Genomic DNA, 21,021 nt, shown 5'->3' with positions numbered 1-21,021 from the left:
TGAACAGCCAAATTTTATTTATTATGACGCAGGGAACTTAACATAACAGTCCATTTTTATTACAAATTGCTATATCAGAGCACTGAAACTGTCTACGAGCTTCTTTGGCTGCGGATGTCTCGGATGGAAAGGGATTACAATTTGAAAAATTATAGCTTAACCTACCAAGTTGTTTCCTTTGCGTCTTCAAAATATCGATATTTATAGCCGTAGCTTGATTTCTATCCGCAAATTAAGGTTATACCTTCCTATAGATGATCAAAGATAATGTTTTCCACGGGGTTAGTTGCTTACCACTAATTTCAGAACAATTTAGACAAAAAATCTACGAAATCCCTGTGACGAAGCTACGTGGAATACAAGACCAATCAGATGAACAAAAAAAAAAAAGAAACACAAAAATGCAAAAGAATATATTTATATATTACAAAATATAAATTAACAAACTTATTTTAAGTATTAACACAAATAGAACTATTAAAATAGTTCTAATTGTGTTCTTTTAATTACAAAACAATTAAATTCTTCATTATTTGTTTGATCAACCTCCAAAATTGTGTTAAAATAACTTCCTATTCGTACGTAATTAATAAATATATGAAAGATGGTATCTTAAACTATGTTACCTCTATAAACAATTGATTGCACTGATCCTAAGCAGAGAAAAATAACAAACTGGAAAGGCTATGCCATTTTCTCAACAGGAAATACCTCCTCAGTTGTATGTTATAGCAAATTCTCAACAGAAAATATTCCACTGTTATTTGCCTAAAACTTCCAACTGTTAAATAACCATGCACAGTTTCACGGTCTTCCTTTCCAAATTGCTGGCCAGATTTTGGAGCCGAAGAATGCGTACGGATTTAGGTTTTCCAGCGTTAAAAACGCGATAAAGATGAAAAGCTTCCTGCTGGGTTATCGCGAAACGAAGTTCTGGAACTGATAGTTCAAAGATTTCCTTCTGGTCAGAAGAAGTTGTCTTCACTTCGATGTACGTGCTCAAAGTGGTACGATTCTCGTCTCCTCCCACGCCTTTTAGATGTCGCCGTATTTCAATATCATACGGCGTAGTTGTATTCCCTCCTTCATTCACCCAAATAATTTCCACTTGCACATCTGGAGGAACGCATTTTGCTTGGTTCTGAAGGAACTCGAACACGCACTGCTCTCCCCATCGACCAATATCTTCTCTGTTTGGATTGTCCGCTAGAGGGATCCGATCCAGGATTCTCGTGTCACAGTTAAACGGGAGATCCTCGAAGTCGACTTCGGCCGTCCCTCCATTAAACCATAGATACGAGCGAGTAGGAGAAGTTTGCCCAGGGTTAGTTACGATACAATGCTCTGAAGGTCCAGGTGTTTGTGGGGACTGGGGTCCCACATGTGATGTATTATGCCTGCTGCTTTCATCTTCAGTGGGAAGCGAATCTGTTGTCCCTCCAACCAAAGGCGATTCTGGGTCATTCTTGTCACTAGTGTTAACAACTGTCGCCTCGGGTGTTGTTTTTACGGCAGTTGGAACGTGATGTTGCAAAGGAAGGGCTTCAACAGGGTGGTCACGAGCTAATACTGTTTCATTTTTCTCTCTGGGTCTTTCCTCGTGCACTATTGGTCTTTCGGTGTTAATGTCACGCTGCGTTTGTCGTCCCTGGGCCAGATGATGTCGGTTATCGTCTTCAGGAGGTTTCTTCACAGAGTCGGGCGGAGCCGGGGGAGGCCACATCTTAAGCGTGCTTTCACTGCTTGATTCTCCTTCGCGTTGGCGAGTCTTATCATATTGAGCAGCAGACTTGGGTGGCCAGGAGTGAAGACTACCGTCGCCAGGCTTGGATGAGTTTCGTAAGTCGGCATGAAGAGGGACAGCTTCACTCGTAGCTTCTTCTTCAACTTCAATGTCTGGTTCCTCGGGAGGTGGTACACTCCAAGGCTCCTCTCCGACTGGTAATGGATCCAAACCTTGTACTTCTTCCAAAAAGAACTCAAGATCATTTCCATTGTAATTCTTCACTGCAACCAAGAAGTTACTGAGGTCGGACGCACCCTGCTTTTTCCCGCCTAGCAACAGTTTCACCATCTCGGCATTTAAGACATCGGCATTCTCCTGATACTCTTGTACCACGTAACAACAGTACGTGGAACCCACCGCTTGCACGCCAGACTTTTCTTTAGTTGGAATGCGAACTTCAGGGTGCGTACTTAACGAATACACAGTTTCCAAACTTTGCACAGAGGCAAATTGCATCTGCAGCAGTTTCTGTGCAAACCCTTGACGTTTTAACTCATCGTATACTGTTGGGTTTCTGGAATGTAGAAAACGTTGCACTGATGGTATTAGTTGGTGAAAGTATTTCTGCAGAGGAACGCATTGGTACTGTACTAGATTAGGAGTAAACTCTTTCGTTATGCATTTACTCAGCGATTTTACTTCACAGGTCTCCAGGAACAATGAAACATTGTGCTGCATTTCTTCTCTGTCATGCTGAAGCTTACGCATCGATGAGCGCTGTTTTTGAGGCTGGAAAAAATCCCCGAAGTCAAGGAAATGGACGCTTTTCTCTTTCTGGAAAATCTTTAACAGAGACTTGTCGTCGGGTAAAAGCGGCTTGTCGGTAAGTGCAACCCATTTACCGAATGAAGGGAAAATGCACTTCAGTTCTCTTTCTAGGGATTGTTTTAGAAAGGCAGCCATATTTTCATCTATTTGCTTCTCAACTCGTATGCTGTCGTTGTGGCCGCGTGCGACACACTTGTTTCCTAAAGTTGCAAAAATCTTCAACATGTCATTCGACGAGGAGGGAGAGGGAAACCCAGCAACTTCAGCAACAGTTGAAGCCATTTCGATGTACTCATCTACATTGGGTGTTTCGTCTACATGCAGTTGATCAATGAAGAAAGCCGCCAGACTTTGCTGGCTTTTTGGGCTACTGTAGTGCCTCTCTAGTAATCGCCTTGTGGTTACCTTGCCGTTTTCCACAAACAGCTTCACAGCCACATCCGTCGGGTCTCGCCAGCACACATCCTTTTTCAACAGAAACGAGCCTGATGTTTTTTGTGCCAATTGGTGCTGTTGGGAGGACGACTCTGGATGGCGACGAGGGACAAATATCAGCGCATTCTTGTGAAAAGCATCATTTATTTTTCGCCTGTCTTCCTCATTCTGGGACATTTTCTCAAAGAGGAAAGAGTAGACTGTACCCATATGCGCCACTGAAGTTGTAAACTCGAGTGGTTGACTTCCATCTATGGCCTCACTACAAGAAGCAGACCATTGCTTCATCTCGCTGATCATACCATCCACGTTGACTGATTCTCGAATGCGTAAAGTGCTGATGAACGCATTGCTCTTTAAATCAGCAGCAACGAACTTCACATGATCCTCTAGCAGCTGGTAAACGAGATCACTCCACACAAAGAGGTCCCTTGGAAGAAACAAGTTGGTCCCTCCAGTGCTGGCCGCCATCCATGGCTTTGAGACAAGATTCAGGTAAAAGGAAGATCGAGTTTCGGCTAGGACGTGGTTATTTGTATCTTTGACTTGAACTGGACCATCAGCGAATTGTGCGTACTTTATTTCCCACAGTTCATCGATGCATTGAGCCAAGACCTTCGATTCCTCAGGGCTGATTCGTTGCTTGACGTTGGAAGCGACAATCTTATCAAGAAATTCTTCAAATTCTTCGCAAGCCCAGTCATCGACTATGTAAAAACCATCTGGTGTTGTTTGCCAAATAGGTTCGTAAGTAGCCCAAGGAGACTGAGCCTGAAAAACAGAGAAAAAAAAAGCAAACGTTGCATTTTGCGGCCATTTCTAGGGTATTAACATTCCAAATAAATTCCTTTGTACTTTAATCGAAAGTATAGCATTATACTCAACCAAGTGTGGAAATCAGTCTTATAATAACGTTACTTATTACGAGCTCACCAAGCTGTTCCGATGCAGTTTAACTTGCTTTCTTTTAATGGCAAGAAAGTGTTGCACTCCAAGCTCGGTAAGAAAATCTTTCCAATCCGTGGGGCGAGCTTTTGATGCTGAACACGAATCCAAGTACGATTCATCAATAAGAGTCCAAGAAATACCTAAATAGCAGGAGAAGAAAATGTTACAAGTTAAAGATAACTGCTGATCTACCAGATCAGTTATACAAAACACAATACTAAAGCGACAACGTTACGAAATAATCAATCTGGCGACTGAAGACGGAAAGCAAACTCAGTGGAAAAGGTAAGGGTAAAGTCTGCGTTCGATCTCCGATGAGCTGTCTCTTTTTTGCTTATCTTAAGCGATTCAAAGGAGTATTTCTAACCCCCCTTGACAGGATGCTAGTCCATCGCAAGGTTACCCCCATCATTACTTCGCCGGAACCCATTTATACACCTCGTTGGAGAGAGAGGGCCGCGGCCGCACTTGAGAGTTAACTGGGTTAATTTTTGCCCGGTTCCCCTACTAGGTGTATGGTTCCTCTCGTTTTGCGTGTGATGGAGATTCTTCTCCATGGATGATGACTGCAACAATGTTGATCTGATGCCACTCCTGGTACGACCCAGAAGGTGTGACACCCAGAAATCTTTGTTCGTTTCTGACCGCTCCTGGTTCGAGTCGGTTACTCTCCATCGCGCCGCACTACATTTTTTACCCGGTTAATTTATTGATTAATTGGAAATACTCGGTTCCCATGCGGCGCGGCCACTGTGAGATCAAAGTGTCTTGCCCAAGAACACACTTCAATGACCCGGCCAGAGTTCACACCCGTCCCGTTCGATCCAGAGTCCAGCACACTAACCAGTAGGCTACTGCGCCTCCCACAAATTCAATAGATAAGTACCCACAAAAAATATGTGGCTTACTGGGCAGTTGACGTGCAAGGTCAATGGTGTTGCCGTATTTTGGTGTAAAATGGATCGGGGTTGCTATCGGGTTCCTAATCCCCTTGTTGGTCAAAATCTGTACGCAGGACCTCAGTTCATTCATGTCACACAAAGAAGGATCGGTCAAACGCTCTTCAAGGATGTACACAAGATAACTTCTTAACACCTCTTTAGACTTGGCCTGCAAATCACAAAATACATCTGTGTTAGCAATGATTTCAGCACGCAAACTTTTGCATGCCATGCAACTAATCAAATATGTGGAGCATCGCACCGGTATCGCACACAGGTTCAAAATCCCGATGAAGCCCTGGGTTTTTTTCAGTCTTCTTTCTTTTGAACTTCTTCTTTAATTGTAATTTCACTGCAAGGATCATTTCTTTACTTTATTTCTTTCCGCAGTTCAAATATGAATTCTTTCATATATTTCCGCAGAGAGGACGATAGCGTCTTTCCCGCGTACGCCAACTTCTTCAAGTTTACTGGGGGTCGCACTTGTTTGGATAATTTGCGGCCACAGATTTACTGCCTCATTAAAAACTGCTCCGCCAGTGCTTTTCTTGTTCTTAGTGCGGTAATCTCTTGATGAAACTTGATAAATAGGGGCAAGCATCTATTTTCAGCAATCAGGAGCAAACTCAAAAACCTTCTGTGAACCTTAGATCTCTGAGATTTAAATTTCGTTGTACATGTTCCGGCCCCTCTTTATCTAAATGCTAAGGAGTATGGATTATAACAACACCAATATGGTACCTTCCACTTGTGCGACTTAAAAGTAGGAATAATGTGACTGTTGATAAGCTCTCTAGCGCTCCAACTCTTGACACCCAAACGTCTTAGCAGCTGTTCAACTTGAGATCGACCGATATCATCCAGCGAAGAGAACAGGGCTGGGTGCACTGTGGAAAGATCTTTCTCAAGCACAGTGGAAAAAGTCTGTTCTTGAGATTTGGCACCTAAAACAAAAGGATTTTAACAGCATATCAAAAAGATAGAAAAATTTCGGCAAAGCTGTGAATCGCCAATTGACAGTAACTCGGTGAATGTTCAAAACTGATTTTTGCCAGTCTTCAATTATTTCTATTCAACTGAACGCGAACTGCATGCGAACGTATCAGGTAACTTTTGAAAGCTGGGGGATATCGCTTGAGTTTTGACTCTGTCAAGTGGCGTCTTTAAACTAGTCGTGCGGGGAAAATTGAAGTTGACGGATTACAACTAAGATACATAAGACACTTCAATTGAATTGAACGACAACCAATGATTAAATTTTAATTTCAGTCCCAGGTTGAAAATATTAGTACCTTTCTTCTTCTTTGGCGCAGCTCCCTCGGAAATTTTCTTCATTGACAACGGCAGGAAAACGGAATCGCCCATCAGGTTCACGAACGAGCCATCCGTCAGCGGAATCACGCTAAGAGACCCAATCAGATCCAACATTTCCTGACTGCTATTTCGCTCTTGTTCAAGGCATCGATACATGCACTGCAACCATCTAGCCACCCAACTTATCCTCCCAACATCCGGTCTGCGTTCATCGCTTTGAAACGCAGCCGTACTAAGCTCTGTTGAAGCTCTTTTCGCTTCCGCTTTTCCAATCTCAATCAAGTGCTTGCTGGATAGAGTCTCAATTCCGAGTCGAGATCTGAGAGTTGGATTAAGTGCTGCCACCATTTCTGGATGGAGGTAGCTTAAACCCAGATGTTCCTCTAGCAAGGCAGGAGTAACAAGCTCTTGTATCGTGCGGTCTTCGCAAAAGACTGCTTTACAAGGAAGGACCCACTCGTAGTCATTCAAAGTGTTGTCACCGTCGGTCGCTTGCTGGGTTGCCTCACTGGCCTTCTTCACTGGAATGCAAGGCTTGCCTTGAAGGAGTTTTAGAATATGGCGGGCAACAGGTGTGAAGAAATCTAAAATTTCTTCCTCAAGCGGGACAAATTGAAAGTATGAAGCCAACGCGGCCAGGCCGGAAAACGAGGAGTGGTCCTTTAAAAAAGAAAAAAAAAAGTCGTCAGACATATCAAAAAATTATTATTATGTTCGACCATCTTTTTTCGATGTGTTTTCAATGTCCATCTCTTTACTAAATTGCGGTTCAGTTTTCTTACACAATCAAAGGACAGTGTATAGAAAAACATTACAAACGTGTTAAGAAGCTACGGCAGAATTGTTGAAACACCAAGCAATGATTTCCCATTAGCTATTTCAATACGAATACAAATATCGGGCCCCACCCCCTTTAGTCCGAGAAGCCTTTAGATCGGGGCCTTAAAGATCCCGCGTCCATGAAAGTATGTAATTATGTATATAATTCCGACTTAAAACAAAGGAAATAATTAAAAAGTAACTTTATTGTCACCCACCATGAACACAGAAAGAGCGTCAATGAACAGTTGTGGAATCTCCTCCCTGAGCCACTGATTCCAGGACTTGTCGCTGTCCACATCTTCCCTTGACGAAGGAACTTCAAAATCTCCTTGAATGATGAATCGAAAACCGTAACTTCGGAGAGGAAGATAAGCAAACACATTCTGCTGTGGCAAAGTCTGTAGAGTGTGAAATTAAAAAAATAGTAAAAACAGTTAGTCAGCTCTTTCTCCCTTTCCTGTAAGCGCAGGCTACTCTTTAGTGTGATGTTGGTCCCTGTCACTTTCTTATCGTTGCTAAGTTGAGCATCAACAAAATGCCTATATCGTGTCTTAAGTGATATCAAGCAACTGGTTTATTTCCTTCCCTGGAAAGGGCGTTAGCTCATGGCAGGTAACCGTGAGTGTTTTGCAAAAGAATAAAGCAACACGACATTAGTTCCCGAGGCAAGGCGCTTACTGGTCCACCTAGACTTTCTCAAAGCCCGTTTCCGGTAGTAAGGTCGCTCGCTTGTCGCATCTTCGTCGCTCAAAAGAGTCAACTTTTGGCAAGTCTACGCTCCACCGCATAAGTCATTAACGAAATGGCGATTGTAGTCCACGACAGTTTCCGTCAAATTATTTTCAATTCAAACTTGTGGTAACAAGTCAATACATTTCACCTGATGTCTCTTTCCTAAACTTGTATCATTGTTCAAGTCTCCAAACAGTGGAAAAGCTAGCGCCAACTCAGTCATCTCGACGTCTTCTTTCATCTGAAAAAAAAAAAAAAAATCCATGGTGTTCATATTGGTAATCTACTGCAAGAAGCAGTACTCAAAACCCAGGAGCCTTGTCTTTCTCAAGGAAAAACACTAGTTGTCACTCGTGTTCCACGATTACCGTAATGATTCCATTTAGCGCCCGGAGCGCTTATTTTTTGGCACCTGAAGGGAGGGCGCTTATTTGAGACTGGGCGCGTATTTAATTATTTGAGAAACAACCAAATGTTCAAAACAAAACTTTAATAAATATCAAAATAACTGGTAATAACAGAAACTGTAATAGTAAAAAACTGTTGAAAGTTTGGTTAAAAGAGTTGTTCATTAGCAGTAAATATCTACATCTACGATACGGTGAATGTTCATGAGTATATCTTTTCGACGTCGATGACTTTAGCAGAGGCAGTTAACCACAATAGGGGCGCTAATTAGAATAGGGGCGCTTATAAAAATGGGGGCGCTTATTGACAAAAACACATTTGAAGGGGGGCGCTTATTCGGAAGAGGGCGCTTATTGGAAGGAGGACGCTAAATCGAATTATTACGGTAATTTTAAAGTTCTAGAAAAACAACAACAAACAGCAACAGCACAACTAAATTCACCGGTGTCTGGGGAATCTTACATTGGAAGCATCAAGTTCTTTCTTGATCACCAGCCAGCGGTCTGTGCCTTTACTGTGCGACACTTCCATGATGTTATCTCCCAGGTCCTTCCTCACCATCTCACGACGGCTGTTATTTACCTGGAGAAATACAAATATAAATAGCAAGAAGTTTAAAGTTCCTGTTAAGGAAACAAATCCTAGGCGGTGATGGTCGCAGTGGTTTTCTTAACAGCCCAGTTTACTATCTTGTGGTGTTTTTAACTAATCAAAACTAAACCAAAATCAATCGTGACTTGGCTTAGCTCATGCACGTTTTCCTGCCAACTTCCATAACTTCCATGTTTTAGTTTTAATTCTGATTGCCTCATTGTTCGTTATTTTTCCTTTTCTTGCGACTGAACAGAAGTGATTACCTGGTAAGCGCGACGTCTGTTTTATAATTTTCTGTTAGTAGTCTCAGTATTTTGTTACCTGGTCGTGTATAAAAATTCCTCTTAAACGATGCAGGAATAGAAGAAGCGAGGGATGAACATCTCGGAACCTGGCGGAGAGCGAAGACTTCTGGATCCCTTGATGTTCTTCTTTCAAAGGCAGAACAATACGAGTTGGCCAGCTGTTAGAAAACAAAAACAAAAAATAGATGTGATATTGAAAGATGGTTGCAAGAAAAACAAAACAAACAAATGAAAGCATGAACGATTTCATCTCCGTACATGCCAGTCGTGAACACGTGTTTTATTCAGAATCTTTAATCCTATAATCTGTCTCTATCTTCAGTTTACTTTAAAATGGCTTTATTCGCTACCTCGCTTGCTTGCATTATGGTGCTGAATTTAGCAATTGGCAAACGATGTAGTATAACGTTTAATTTCAAATATGCTAAGCATTTTAAGGATAATTCATTCCTTAATAAGTAAATTCCACCTGAGAGTTTTACAAAACTCCCTTCCTTTTCGTGCGATATTAGCCTCCTGGCCCCAGTTGTTCAAAAGGAGGATAACGCTATCCACCAGGGCCGGGTTGTTCGAAAGACGATTAACGCTAACCCAGGATTAAAAGATGATCAAGATTTTAATTTCTCTTGTTTTAATTAAAGGGTTTCCCAAAGCTAATATTTTGTTAAGTTTGAGATTGGTCCATGTCAAAACTGTGGTACAGAAAATATTAACAGAAAACCTCAACGAAATTATATAAAATCCTGGATTAGCTTAATCATGCTTTAAACAACCGGGCCCAGATAAATCACTATCCGGTGGGAAGTGCAGTATGTTTTGTTAACAGTTATCCACTGGATAGCGATTTATCGGGTGGATAGCGTTATCTACCCTTTGAACAATTGGGCCCTGTGAAATTTAGTGTAAAATCTGCTCGACCAGTAATGAATTTCCCATAGAATCGTAGTTCACCTGTCAAATTCTCCTCTAACATGGCTTGCTACTTCACAAACATCGCCCTCTTCCATGTCTTCATCTACGTCGTCTTCATGCTCAGATCTTTCTTCATCCGGGTACCGCCCTCCAATCCACTGTGGCAATATGTAACCTATAGGACCACTTTTGGCGTCAAAGCGGATGTGGTAACCGTTGGAATGGACTTCTGGACAATCACTGACGCGGAATACCGACTTGAAACCGATGCCTTTTTGTCCTGGAATAGAAATGGGAATAAGTTAAAACCTACGGGTCAACAACTCTTCTTGCAAAAGATAAGTTTCTAACTTTTGTCGACTTGAGACTTCGTTTGGCTGGGACTTGCGTGCACTTGTGTTGACTTGCGTTTATTTGGATTGAAATGAAATTGTCCTCAACAAGTTTTACATATATATCTGAACAAGAATGTGATTGATCAGTTTTGTTGAAAACTAATCGGTTCTTTCTTTATTTTTTAGAAAGATTGGCAAACGGTTTTAACGTGTACCTGCTTATAGCTGTGGTATTTTATCGGCTAAAAGTAGTTTAGTAAGTTCTGCACAAACTTGTCCATAGACAACATTTTTCTCTTCAGACAAAAAACACGAAGCCTGAGGCCAATACAGGCCAATGTAGGGCCAGGCATCTTACTAAGTGGGTCCGGAAAACTAAGATGGAACCACAGTAGGTAGGTATTGAAATAAACATCTGACTACAAACCAATGTAACCATAGCGATGCGCTCCTTTAGTACTCCTGCCAACATCACACAGCGCTCGGATATTCTTCTCCTCGAATCCAACCTCGTTGTTTAGTACCATGATCTTATCCCGCTCGAGGACAAACACGAGGGACGGGAATCCCGCGCCGCTACACTCCTCGGGATATGTGTTATCGTCTGCATTCTGCACAAGTTCCAGCACAAAGTGCGTGTCCCTGGTGTACAGCTCGGTGGACAGACGGTGTAAACCGCGACCTTCACGTTCACGTTGTCGCTGTACAAGTTTGGATTCTTCTTCTCCGAGTTCAAGACCGATTCCAAAATCTTCACGGCGAATTTGTTCGATGACTGCCCTGCATTCCTCTTGTTGTTCAGTGGAAGGCGCAGCGGATGTGGATTGAGTTGGTAATTTGTCCTTAGTGTCTGAAGTTACTACTGAAATGAACGAGGTATAATGTAAGTTGAGTTATAAGTGTAGAAGTTTTAAAGGTAATGTCGGTGTAGGGCCAACGAGACCCATCTTGCGGGAGCTTATCCCAGTTTCCACAGCATTAAGCGATTAGAGGTATTTCTACACCCACTGGATTGGATGCTAGTCTATCGTAAGGTATCCCCAACATTATCAATTCACAGGTACCCATTTATACACTTGGTTGGAGAGAGGCTTTGTGGGAGTAAAATGTCGTTTCCAGGAACACAACACAATGACCAAACCAGGGGACGAACCCGGACCTCTCGTTTCGGAGTCTAGCGCGCTTACCATTGGGTTAGCAAAAAGACATTCAAATTATAAGAACAGATTTTGAATTAAAAGCAGACTATAAGAAGAGTGTGAGAGAGCAAGTATGAAAACAAAATCAGAGAGGGAATTGACGAAGAAAAGAAGGAATACAATTATAATGAAGAAACAAACCAACCAGCTGAAGTAATGAAGTAATGCAAGTAATAAAACAATCAGAACGAATAAAACAACGAAAGACTGTACTGTAACGAAGGGAAAAAAATACTGCTCAAGTTTAAAATCAAAGGAAGGCAGGTAAGCTGAAACGAAGCAACGAAAGTATTAATAATAGGGAGATAATATGAATACCTTCCTCTCCGTCCTTTACAGTAACACTGTCTTCAAACTGAAGGTTTGTCGCGTCATCTTCTGGCTCATTTAAAGAAATCTGGAATATTGGACAAACAAGAGGTCATTTATCTAACAAAGAAAAAAATCTGTAATCATACAGTAAGAAATGAGGTGATATGCTTCTGATATTGCTTCACAAACGAACGAAAAAAAGACCCACCGACCGACCGACCGACCGACCGACCGACCGACCGACCGACCGACCGACCGACCGACCGACCGACCGACCGACCGAACGAACGAACGAACGAACGAACGAACGAACGAACGAACGAACGAACGAACGAACGAACGAACGAACGAACGAACGAACGAACGAACGAACGAACGAACGAACGAAGCTACCTACCTCTGATTCCTGCGAGGTCCCTTTGTTGGAAGACGCGACTGGTCTGACCACAGCAACTGGCCTCTTGTGTTCTCCATCACTGTACAATCCAAAGTGTAACTCCATATCTTCCTGTTTACCGAACGAAACTCTGTTCTGAAAGTCTTCTATCCACTGACTTATACCAAGGGCAAACCCAAGCTGATGAAGGTGGCTGCGTTGAGACTGGGTCGAGCAGCTTGATAGCAGAAGCGATGGCGCTTCGGACGAGCCAACAAGTTTCTTAAGAGGCTCAAGAAAAACCTAAAAAAATGTACGAGTATAGGAAATTAGTAAACAAAATGGGTGGATAAGCACCGAATGCCACAAATTCCATAAACGGCATTCAACAAGTAAACTAAGATGTTAAACGTTTAATTTTACCTGAACGGAGTTAGATTTGCAGTCTGTCCAACATTACAAGTATAAGTTAATAGGAGTTGTCTTTAAGATAACAGGCTTAGTATATTGAGAATAAATGACTCGAAATATTAATAGGCCATTTCCGAGTTACCCTTTCCCCATATTTCAATACAATACAATACAATACAATACAATACAATACAATACAATACAATACAATACAATACAATACAATACAATACAATACAATACAATACAATACAATACAATACAATACAATACAATACAATACAATACAATACAATACAATACAATACAATACAATACAATGTTTAATGTATTCGACTCGTTTTGCACGAGTTTTCGTGCAAAACCATTCATATAAAAATGACTTTTACCTACAGGTCCATTTTCATGCAAATCAAACTCATTTTCATTTGAATGGTTTCGCACGTAGATTCGTTTTGAAACAGAGGCAAAGGTTAACCGGAAATGGCCTAATTTTTACTTATTGTCAATTTTTTTCTAAATGTTAGTTTTGAGAATGACGATTTGTCCTGTTTTTGCCGATTGTGCGAAGAAAAAAATAATAAATATTCATTAAAACGTACTTTTGTTGCAATTGCCTGGGCCAGTCTGTGTGGCATTCGAGTCAAACACTCAAGAACAAAGGCAGAGCGGTAATCAGAGTCATCTATATCATGATCGGCAGCCATGGAAGCTAAACAAGACTGCATGTGATTGGCTAATAAGGCAACAGGTGTATTAGCGACTCCACCATTCACTATCACCATGGAAACCAGGTGACCAGCGGTTCCAATGGCGTCTCCGCGACATGCGCACTCCTTGAACATCTCGGGAGATGTGTCGGTAGTGACTCTCAGAAGAACCCCTGGTGATGTTTCCATGACAACCAGTGGACTCTGGCTTTCCAGCGATGACTTTCCAGCACTCATAAGGATTCTTTCGTTTTCCAAAAACGACTTGAGGTCGCCGAGTTTTGACACGTCTCCGCCAAAAACTTCGTCCCAGTGAGTCCACAGTGAAACGTCCTCGAGTAACGGAACACTACGTATGGCCTCTACCGCTTCCTCTTTACTCTTATAACCCAGGACACCGCTGTTATGCGCGGCTAACCTAACGCTCTCAGAATCGTTCGTGCCAGTGTCTTGATGGAGGAGGGCAGCTTCGTAAACTACCGAGGGAGTGCTTATTCTCGCTACGTTCTTCTTTTGCTCTGTGGCTTTTTTCAGCAGATTCGAACAGGAGCCAAACCCAAGGTCCGTCACTTTACTGACGCCGTAGTAACTGCACAGATTGCGTTCAATTGCCTTCTATGAGAAAGAAACATTACAAAATTTAATAATTGTGTTGGTTGTTTTAATTTCTCGTACAAATTTGCAATTACGTAATATATATCAAACACGAGAGACAAAGTCTCATCGGGATATTCAAACGCCGAGAAGAGAGTTGAAAATACGACGCGCAGCAGAGTATTTTTGACAAAATTCGAGGTGTTTGGATAGCCAATGAAACACTGTCTCGAGTAATAAACTATAAATGAACAAGGATCGGGAATCGAAAAAAGACTTTGTTTGGGGATCTGCGTGGTAAAATGTCTGTTACTTCAACTTAATTTCACGTTGATGTCCTTACTAGATTTTAAAAAGTGAAGTTATATGACTAAAGGTAGACCCCGTGACGTCGTAAGCAACATTGAACAGTTGTTTTTCGCGCTGCCAACTTTCATGTACATGTCGTTCTCAGAATTTTCTTGGAAGTTCAATTTCAAGATGGCGGCCAATCTGTCGTTCCGGCTGCCATCTAAGTTTGAACGTCCGACAAGGCCTTGGGGACGAGGTTGAAAGGAGAACCCGGAAAGAACAGAACTTGTTTTCGTTAATGAGAGCTCTAAGCTTCAAATTGGCAGAGCAAAAGTCTTTTATTGGCAAAATCACGGCCACATAATGAACAAGGATGATTTCCGAGCATTGTAAACGACACTTTAACACAAATTAAGATTAACTTGAAAAAGTCGGGTCGACGTTTTTTTAAGTTTAACCGAACGCAATCCGTTTAAATCTTCTCGAATTTTTCCCATCTATTCCACTTTTTGGCCTTTTTGTGTTTCTTTTGAGTTCTTCTACAGTTTTAAACCGTTATTTGAACATGATATATCAGTCGATTCTATGACCGGTTGGTCAGTGCTGAAATTGCCTACAATTGCGTGGCATGGCCCCGTTAACTTGAACAAGTAAAACTTACAGGAGATGTTTGCGTTCCACACTGTGATATAAAATCCAGCACATTATTTAGCGAGACCTGATGACCAAGCGTCGTTCCCACTCTCCCTGACCGAGCCATCCCACCAACTTGTTCAATAGCTTCAAGCAGTTCTTTATGCTTCGTCAAGAATCTCAGAAAAGAACCATAACCAAATTCATCAAAACTGTTGAACCCTGGAAATTTGTTCACAATATTTCCCTCAATCAATGCCAGTCTAGCAAGGTCCACGTTGTCGGCGTTTGTTAACCACTTCTTCACTTCTTGAACAATTACACCTGTCGAGAAAACGACGATTAGTAAACTGCGACACAAAATAACTTTATTTCTTTATACCTTTCTTCTAAAGCTGCGAACTTGACAGTAAAATAAAATGAAACACTCATTTACGATTCAATCTCAAATTTAAGCTCATTGGCCGTTTTCACACTAGAGACGGACAAATCGTCTGAGACAGACAAACCTTCTTAGTGTGAAAACGGGACGGACACGATTTTGGACGTACAAGTCGTCTGAATTTGTCCGTCGATTTGGCCGTCTGGGAAGACGATTTTTCTGAGGACGACTTGGTTGTCTGGACAGAGAAGTCTTCTAAAACCCATCTTAAATTACGAACAAATCGTTAGACGACTTGTCCTTCTTGACAATTTGTCCGTCTTTTAGTGTGAAAACGGCCATTGCAATCCAGTCGTGTTTAAGTGTTACTGGCCCCATGCGGACATCCGTATTCCTCTCAAAGGGTCTTTGGTAGCTGCACTGTTTTCTTTGTATGTCTTTTTTGTTAGTTAAACTTATCAACATTTAGGCCCTTATTTTGAGGCATAATTCAACTTTCAGACCAGTCTGTGTACAAAAGATTCAGCCTAAAATAGCGAGTTCCATCGACTGCAGAAAAGCTACTGTTTTTTCTTTTTCTTTTTGTTTTAAGAAATAACATTTTCCATGTTTCTTTCGAGTTACAGAAACATGAGTGGAAGCTATAGAAACACGGTTTTAAGTGCGCTCTTTCTTATGGGTCAGTTGAATTCTCAAATTAAAACAAAGGAAATTAAAACCGTGACGGTGGTTTGGATAATTATGTGATTTTTACGATTTTATTTCTCCGATTTCTCCGTAGTTAAAGTTTCGATTGAGAAGATATACATGTATGAATCACCTCGAAGTTCATCAAAAATATTCTCCTGCGCGTATTTTCAACTCTCTTCTCGGTGTTTGGAAATGCGGTGAAACATTCTCTCGATTGATTGATAAATTACAGTACTTCTCTAATATAAACTACTTGTAAGAAGGAAATCAAACCTTCACTAGGTGGAACAGGCCGTGCTTCCGTCTCCTTTCTTTGCGTCTCATTGTTAGCGGCTTGCATCTCAACTTGAGTGTCAACCAGTTCCTGAAGTGCATCTCCAAGTAAACGCTTGCAACTCATATAGCATGCTAACTGGAATAATCTTCTCCCGAGCAAATCACCAGTTACCATGGTGAAAAACTTTGTTATTTGTTTCTGATGTTTGCCGGCAAACATTTCCAAGCAGCAGTTGAAAACTGCTTTGAGTGAATCTACAGGAGAAGTGTCTAGAAATCTCATCACACAGCTCCTCAAATCGCCGAGCTCTTGTCCAAGAAGATCTTTCTTGATTTTTCGCAGGTGCCTCTGTATTTCTTCGTCCATATCGATCGTCACTTGTTCTCTGACAGCTTTCCACTTCTCACTCTCGCCATGTTTAGCTTTCTTAATCACCTACAAAAATGATTATAATAACTGAATTAATGCCCAAGCTGCCAGTGACAGGTGAAAGAAAAATCTGGGCTGCGCCAAAAACGTGCACACACCGCAAGGCCTTATCCCAGTTCAAGTTTGCGAAAAATGAAGTGATTAGTAACAATTTGATACTTTCCATAGATAAAGCACTAGCCCATCGCAAGGTAGGTTGGCCCAGGATTTTATCAGGTTCGCTTAATAGACCGTGACAATATAAGGGCTATTTGTACGAGAAAAATAAGATGCGAATTAGAGCCATTACTTCACGCATGCTGTTGTTGCGAGCTTCTTTAAATAGCCCTTATGTGAGAGTAAAGTGTCTTACGCAAGAACACAACAATCGTACCCAGACCGGTCGTTGCTAAGCACTAGGCCACCTTAACTTATGTCTAAAAGGTTAAGCAATAATTTAAAGAAAGGGCGGATATTTGAGAGTGGGTGCGGCCTTATGGAGAAAATATAGTGAAATATTTACAAAATCAAAAACGTTATAATTGCATTACCGAAATTGCCAGTCCGATGCTCTGAATCCTGACTCCAAGTTCGTAAGGAGTTTCACATTTATACTCTTCACAAAGGTACTCCATGAAATGTTTTAAATCCACTTTCTGCCGCCACAAATCCTCTTTGGTCATGTACTTTTCTAAATGCCTCAAAATCTGAATGGTTGTAATGTGTGGCAGAGCGGGAAGACCCGGTGGCGCTTTGAACATGTCATACACCACAGGCTGTTGTAGCAGGGGACCCAACTTGAGATCTTCAAAGTCTGGCTTGGAGCCCAGGTCCGCAAGGCTCTGGTTTAGTTCATACAGTGTGGCGATACTGCTTGACATGACGTACGCATGCACGAATAAGCTAACCTGTGTAAGGAATGTACAAATTGTAGGATTATTATGGGAAAATATAGGCTGAAGATAAAAAATAGGACACACAAAACGTCATTACTTTTCTTTTTTTCACGAATGGTCATCCGCCATGTGAAATTGAATATATTTGCATTTGTTGGAACGTGCGAATTTTTCCATTTTTTTTTTTTATTTAAGGAAAAATTAACAAATTCGACTTGGAGCTGGTTTTACCGCAAAACGCGTTGTTTTATCTCAAATGCAAGTTTGTGACGTTATACTGTATATGTTGTAATAATAATAAATAATAAAAATATTTGTATAGCGCCAATATCCTAAACGTTCAAAAGCGCTTTACAGAAGCAACGTTAAAAATATTAAATATACAACAACTTTATTTCACATAATATTTAAAGAAAGGTACACACGTGGATAAAAAGGTTATAAAAATTAACTATGGCGCAAAACTATTTACAATAAACGGTTCTATGATACAGTCGTTAAAATGAAAAGCCAAATATGTATATATACAGTAGAAAATGAAAAAAAGCTGAGAAGCGTTTAAAATTGGAATGAGCAATTTAAAATGCAAAGTAATGGTTACATTGTGTGTTTGATGTGATCCGGCGTACGCGAGTAGCAATCAAAAACAAAACAAAACCTATTTACTTGAAACTATTTACAATAGACACTTTCTGCAATTTCAACGTCAATGTCAGTGTTTTTAATTTCTCGTTGAGGTCTTCTTTGTGCCCTAGAGCCTCTTAGACTTGTAAATGAGTGCAGATCTTAATAATGCAAATGAAATTCGGCTTCTGATCCATAACATGGTTTTTGCATATTAAAACACTATTGAAAAATAAATATAAAAATAGTAAAAGAGTTACAATAATACTTAAAATCTTAAGACTAATAAAAAAAGTCGCTAAAAAGTTATAAAATGCTTTTTTAAAAAGGAACGTTTTAAGTTTATGTTTAAAATCTTTGGTTTTAAATTTTCAAAGCAGTTTGATTTTTTTTGTTCATTTTTTCATATTCATAATCATTATCTGAAAGAAAGGGAGATAAAAATCAACCAAAGATAAATTTTAACCAGAACATATATCAAACAAGAGAATGTTTCGTCACATTTTCTAAACAACAAGAAGAGAGTTGAAAAGACAACCGACAGCGGACCGAGTAAGTTTGGCGAACTTTCCTAATACTGACAGATAACGGTATTAACTTTCAAGTACTCACTTTAGCTTGCAGCTGAATCAGATCATTAAGCGCAGGGATGTCCTTATCTCTTCTAAAGCCCAATGCACTGAGACTCAATTTTCCAAATTCTTTGCAAAGTTTAGCTTTTACCACTTCAAGGGAAACAAAGCGACCCTCTTCCGCCATAGAAGTAATGATTTCCTCTGCTGCCCTGTTAACTTCTTGGAAAGAAATGTTTCTTGTAGACTTTGCATTGGGTGTAACAGAAACCATTTGTCTATAGGCGAAGTTAATCGAATTTTCCAATGGACCTGGTGTGCCAACTTGTCTAACACGTGCATCTTTGAGCTCTACTGGAGAGGAAGAAACAGAAGAAACATTTCCTCTTGCAGCTTTGGGTGTGTCCATCTCTTGCAATAGCCTTCCATATCCAACATTGGGAGAAGGGAGACTTTCACTGGCTAGTTTTTCCTCTTGAGCTTGTTGTTCCATTATTTCAAGAAGCGATACTGTCCTAGCATTTAGCTTTGCACTACTAGTAATAGCTTCTGTCATTTGCAGTGGTGTCATTTGTGTTCCATGACCAAAACCTGGGAAATGAATATTTATTATAAATTCACATTATTACAGGACGTTATGGACAAATCTGATTTGAACATCTTAACTTGTCTTTATGTATGGGCAGTTTTGTGGATGTTTGTGCTTCTGGAAAAAAGGGTGCCTGATGAAAGATTAGGTTGGTGAGTGTCACTTGTCATTCTTCACCAAAGATTGTAAATAGTTTCTAAAATTGGGGTAAAAATGGATTGGGCCTCAACTGGAAGCTTTCAGTTTTTGTTTGTAAAGGCAAATAATAGTCTTGTTTTCACATGTTTCATAGCATTCGATAAAGCAATTTTCCAAATCTAGATCTTTAAATTATATAATTTCTCAACAAGATTTTAATTTTGTTTTAAACAAATTGACAGAAATTTGAAAATTTATACATTAAATTGAATAGCAAAATTTTAGTTTTGATCTTAATTTAAATTAAAACTTATTTTAGTATGAATGACACAGTGACAGTCACACAGACCATTTGATGTGTGTACCTTGTGAGGTTATCCTCTTGTTTGGAAACTTTGGAGACATTTTCCAGTCCAGTCAACCAGAAAATGCTGCTCCATAACCATTCACTGACTACTGGAAGTATCCAGAAATTCAAACAGGGTTTTTTGGTCAAATGAAAAGTGTCCCTGGTAACAAAAACTAATTTATGCAAAATCTCATAGAACACTTTTTATTGCACAGCAAGGGTAATAACAATGTTCTTCTTTTATAACAATAAATTTTTATACCTGAAGCTTCTAGTCTAGGAACTGGTGGTGGTGACAGTGGAAGAAGAGAGGCACCCATGAATGTTAACGTGGAAGGACTTGGTGATGCTGGTAACTCTGCAGGGCCAGCTAATGTTGAAGTACTTTCTTCAGTTGGCTCATCATTTGTTTTTTTCACTTCATTACTTTTCTTTACACGCCTACGTGCTTTTAAAAATGCTCGATCACTGACATTTGAAGAAGCATCTTTGGGATTTGTGGAGCTCACATCTGCACTGGCACCAAGTGATGATTCCTTGTCTTTAGTTGGTGAGATGGGAGTTTTTAATGACAGTTTGGAATCCAACTTGACCTGTTGAAACCCAACATCAGCATTACTGGAACCCGTCTTGTCTGGTGAGGTTAAGTTGTTCATGGCATGGCTTGAATCTGGCTCTTTCAGTTTCATTACCACACCAGATTCATCGTGATATAAATCAATGACATCACCTAATTCTGCCATAAGGGTTTTCAACTTCTTTCCAGTCCTTAAATACTTATAGTATTTGTCGAAGTTCTTCCCGAACTTTTTCTTGTACTCTGGTTTGAAGTGGCCAATATTCAAACAATGTCCTTCGCAAGCGCTCAGAACTTCGACGACTTCTTTCTTCAGTTCGGCTTTAGCAGTGGATTCCGAAGCACTTGCCATAGTTGTTACAACTTTAGTGAGAAAACCTTCACAACAATACACCCAAAAGCTGAACGGATTCGAAACTAATTAAGACTTCAAATGTGCCGGCCGGTACGTTCAGCTGTGTAAACACCATCTCCAGCTCATTGGCGGTTTAAACCGGGCGTAGAGGTCGGATTCGCAAGACATTTGCAAACCTGAAATAAAACTGCAATGCATTTCGTAACTTCAGTTATTAATTATTTCCTTGTTTAAACGGCTTGCCCAATGAAAATGCTGGAATATGCTGTGATATTTTCTAAGAAATGCATAGTCAACCCACGCGTGTTTTCCTAGAAATACAATTTTTACCAGGCGTT

At 40.5% G+C, this 21,021-nt stretch overlaps 1 protein-coding gene across 2 annotated transcripts; it reads right to left on the bottom strand.

The window, feature by feature from the left end:
* Window positions 1–524: 524 nt before the first annotated feature.
* LOC144633073 (uncharacterized) lies at window positions 525–20,983 on the bottom strand. 2 transcript variants are annotated; one of them, XM_078491848.1, is made up of 19 exons: window positions 20,014–20,983; window positions 18,716–19,266; window positions 17,135–17,491; window positions 16,172–16,610; window positions 14,855–15,150; window positions 13,201–13,923; window positions 12,209–12,490; window positions 11,818–11,896; window positions 10,728–11,162; window positions 10,005–10,245; window positions 9,070–9,211; window positions 8,617–8,736; window positions 7,895–7,987; window positions 7,230–7,412; window positions 6,171–6,852; window positions 5,620–5,822; window positions 4,846–5,047; window positions 3,923–4,077; window positions 525–3,760 (listed from the first exon to the last, which is right to left on the bottom strand). In XM_078491848.1, exons 1-19 carry the CDS (start codon window positions 20,678–20,680, stop codon window positions 785–787), a joined length of 8,826 nt encoding a protein of 2,941 aa, XP_078347974.1. In that variant the 5' UTR covers window positions 20,681–20,983; the 3' UTR covers window positions 525–784. The 2 variants fall into 2 exon arrangements, with proteins under 2 accessions (XP_078347974.1, XP_078347983.1); XM_078491857.1 differs by having other exon boundaries at window positions 13,201–13,920.
* Between the last annotated feature and the right edge of the window lie 38 nt (window positions 20,984–21,021).

Source organism: Oculina patagonica, chromosome 1, assembly GCF_052425735.1.
Source record: "Oculina patagonica isolate OP01 chromosome 1, crgOcupat, whole genome shotgun sequence".
NCBI classification, from domain to species: domain Eukaryota; kingdom Metazoa; phylum Cnidaria; class Anthozoa; order Scleractinia; family Oculinidae; genus Oculina; species Oculina patagonica.
The sequence above is the reverse complement of the archived record's forward strand: the minus strand, read 5'-3'. Positions and strand labels throughout refer to the sequence as shown.

Coding starts and splice junctions, on each gene's coding strand:
- LOC144633073 (XM_078491848.1), bottom strand. CDS start 20,680: ATGGCAAGTGCTTCGGAATCCACTGCTAAAGCCGAACTGAAGAAAGAA. Junction 11,163..11,817: donor TGTAAAGGACGGAGAGGAAG/GTATTCATATTA, acceptor CGTTCATTTCAG/TAGTAACTTCAGACACTAAG. Junction 8,737..9,069: donor GAATTTTTATACACGACCAG/GTAACAAAATAC, acceptor GTATTTCTCCAG/GTAAATAACAGCCGTCGTGA.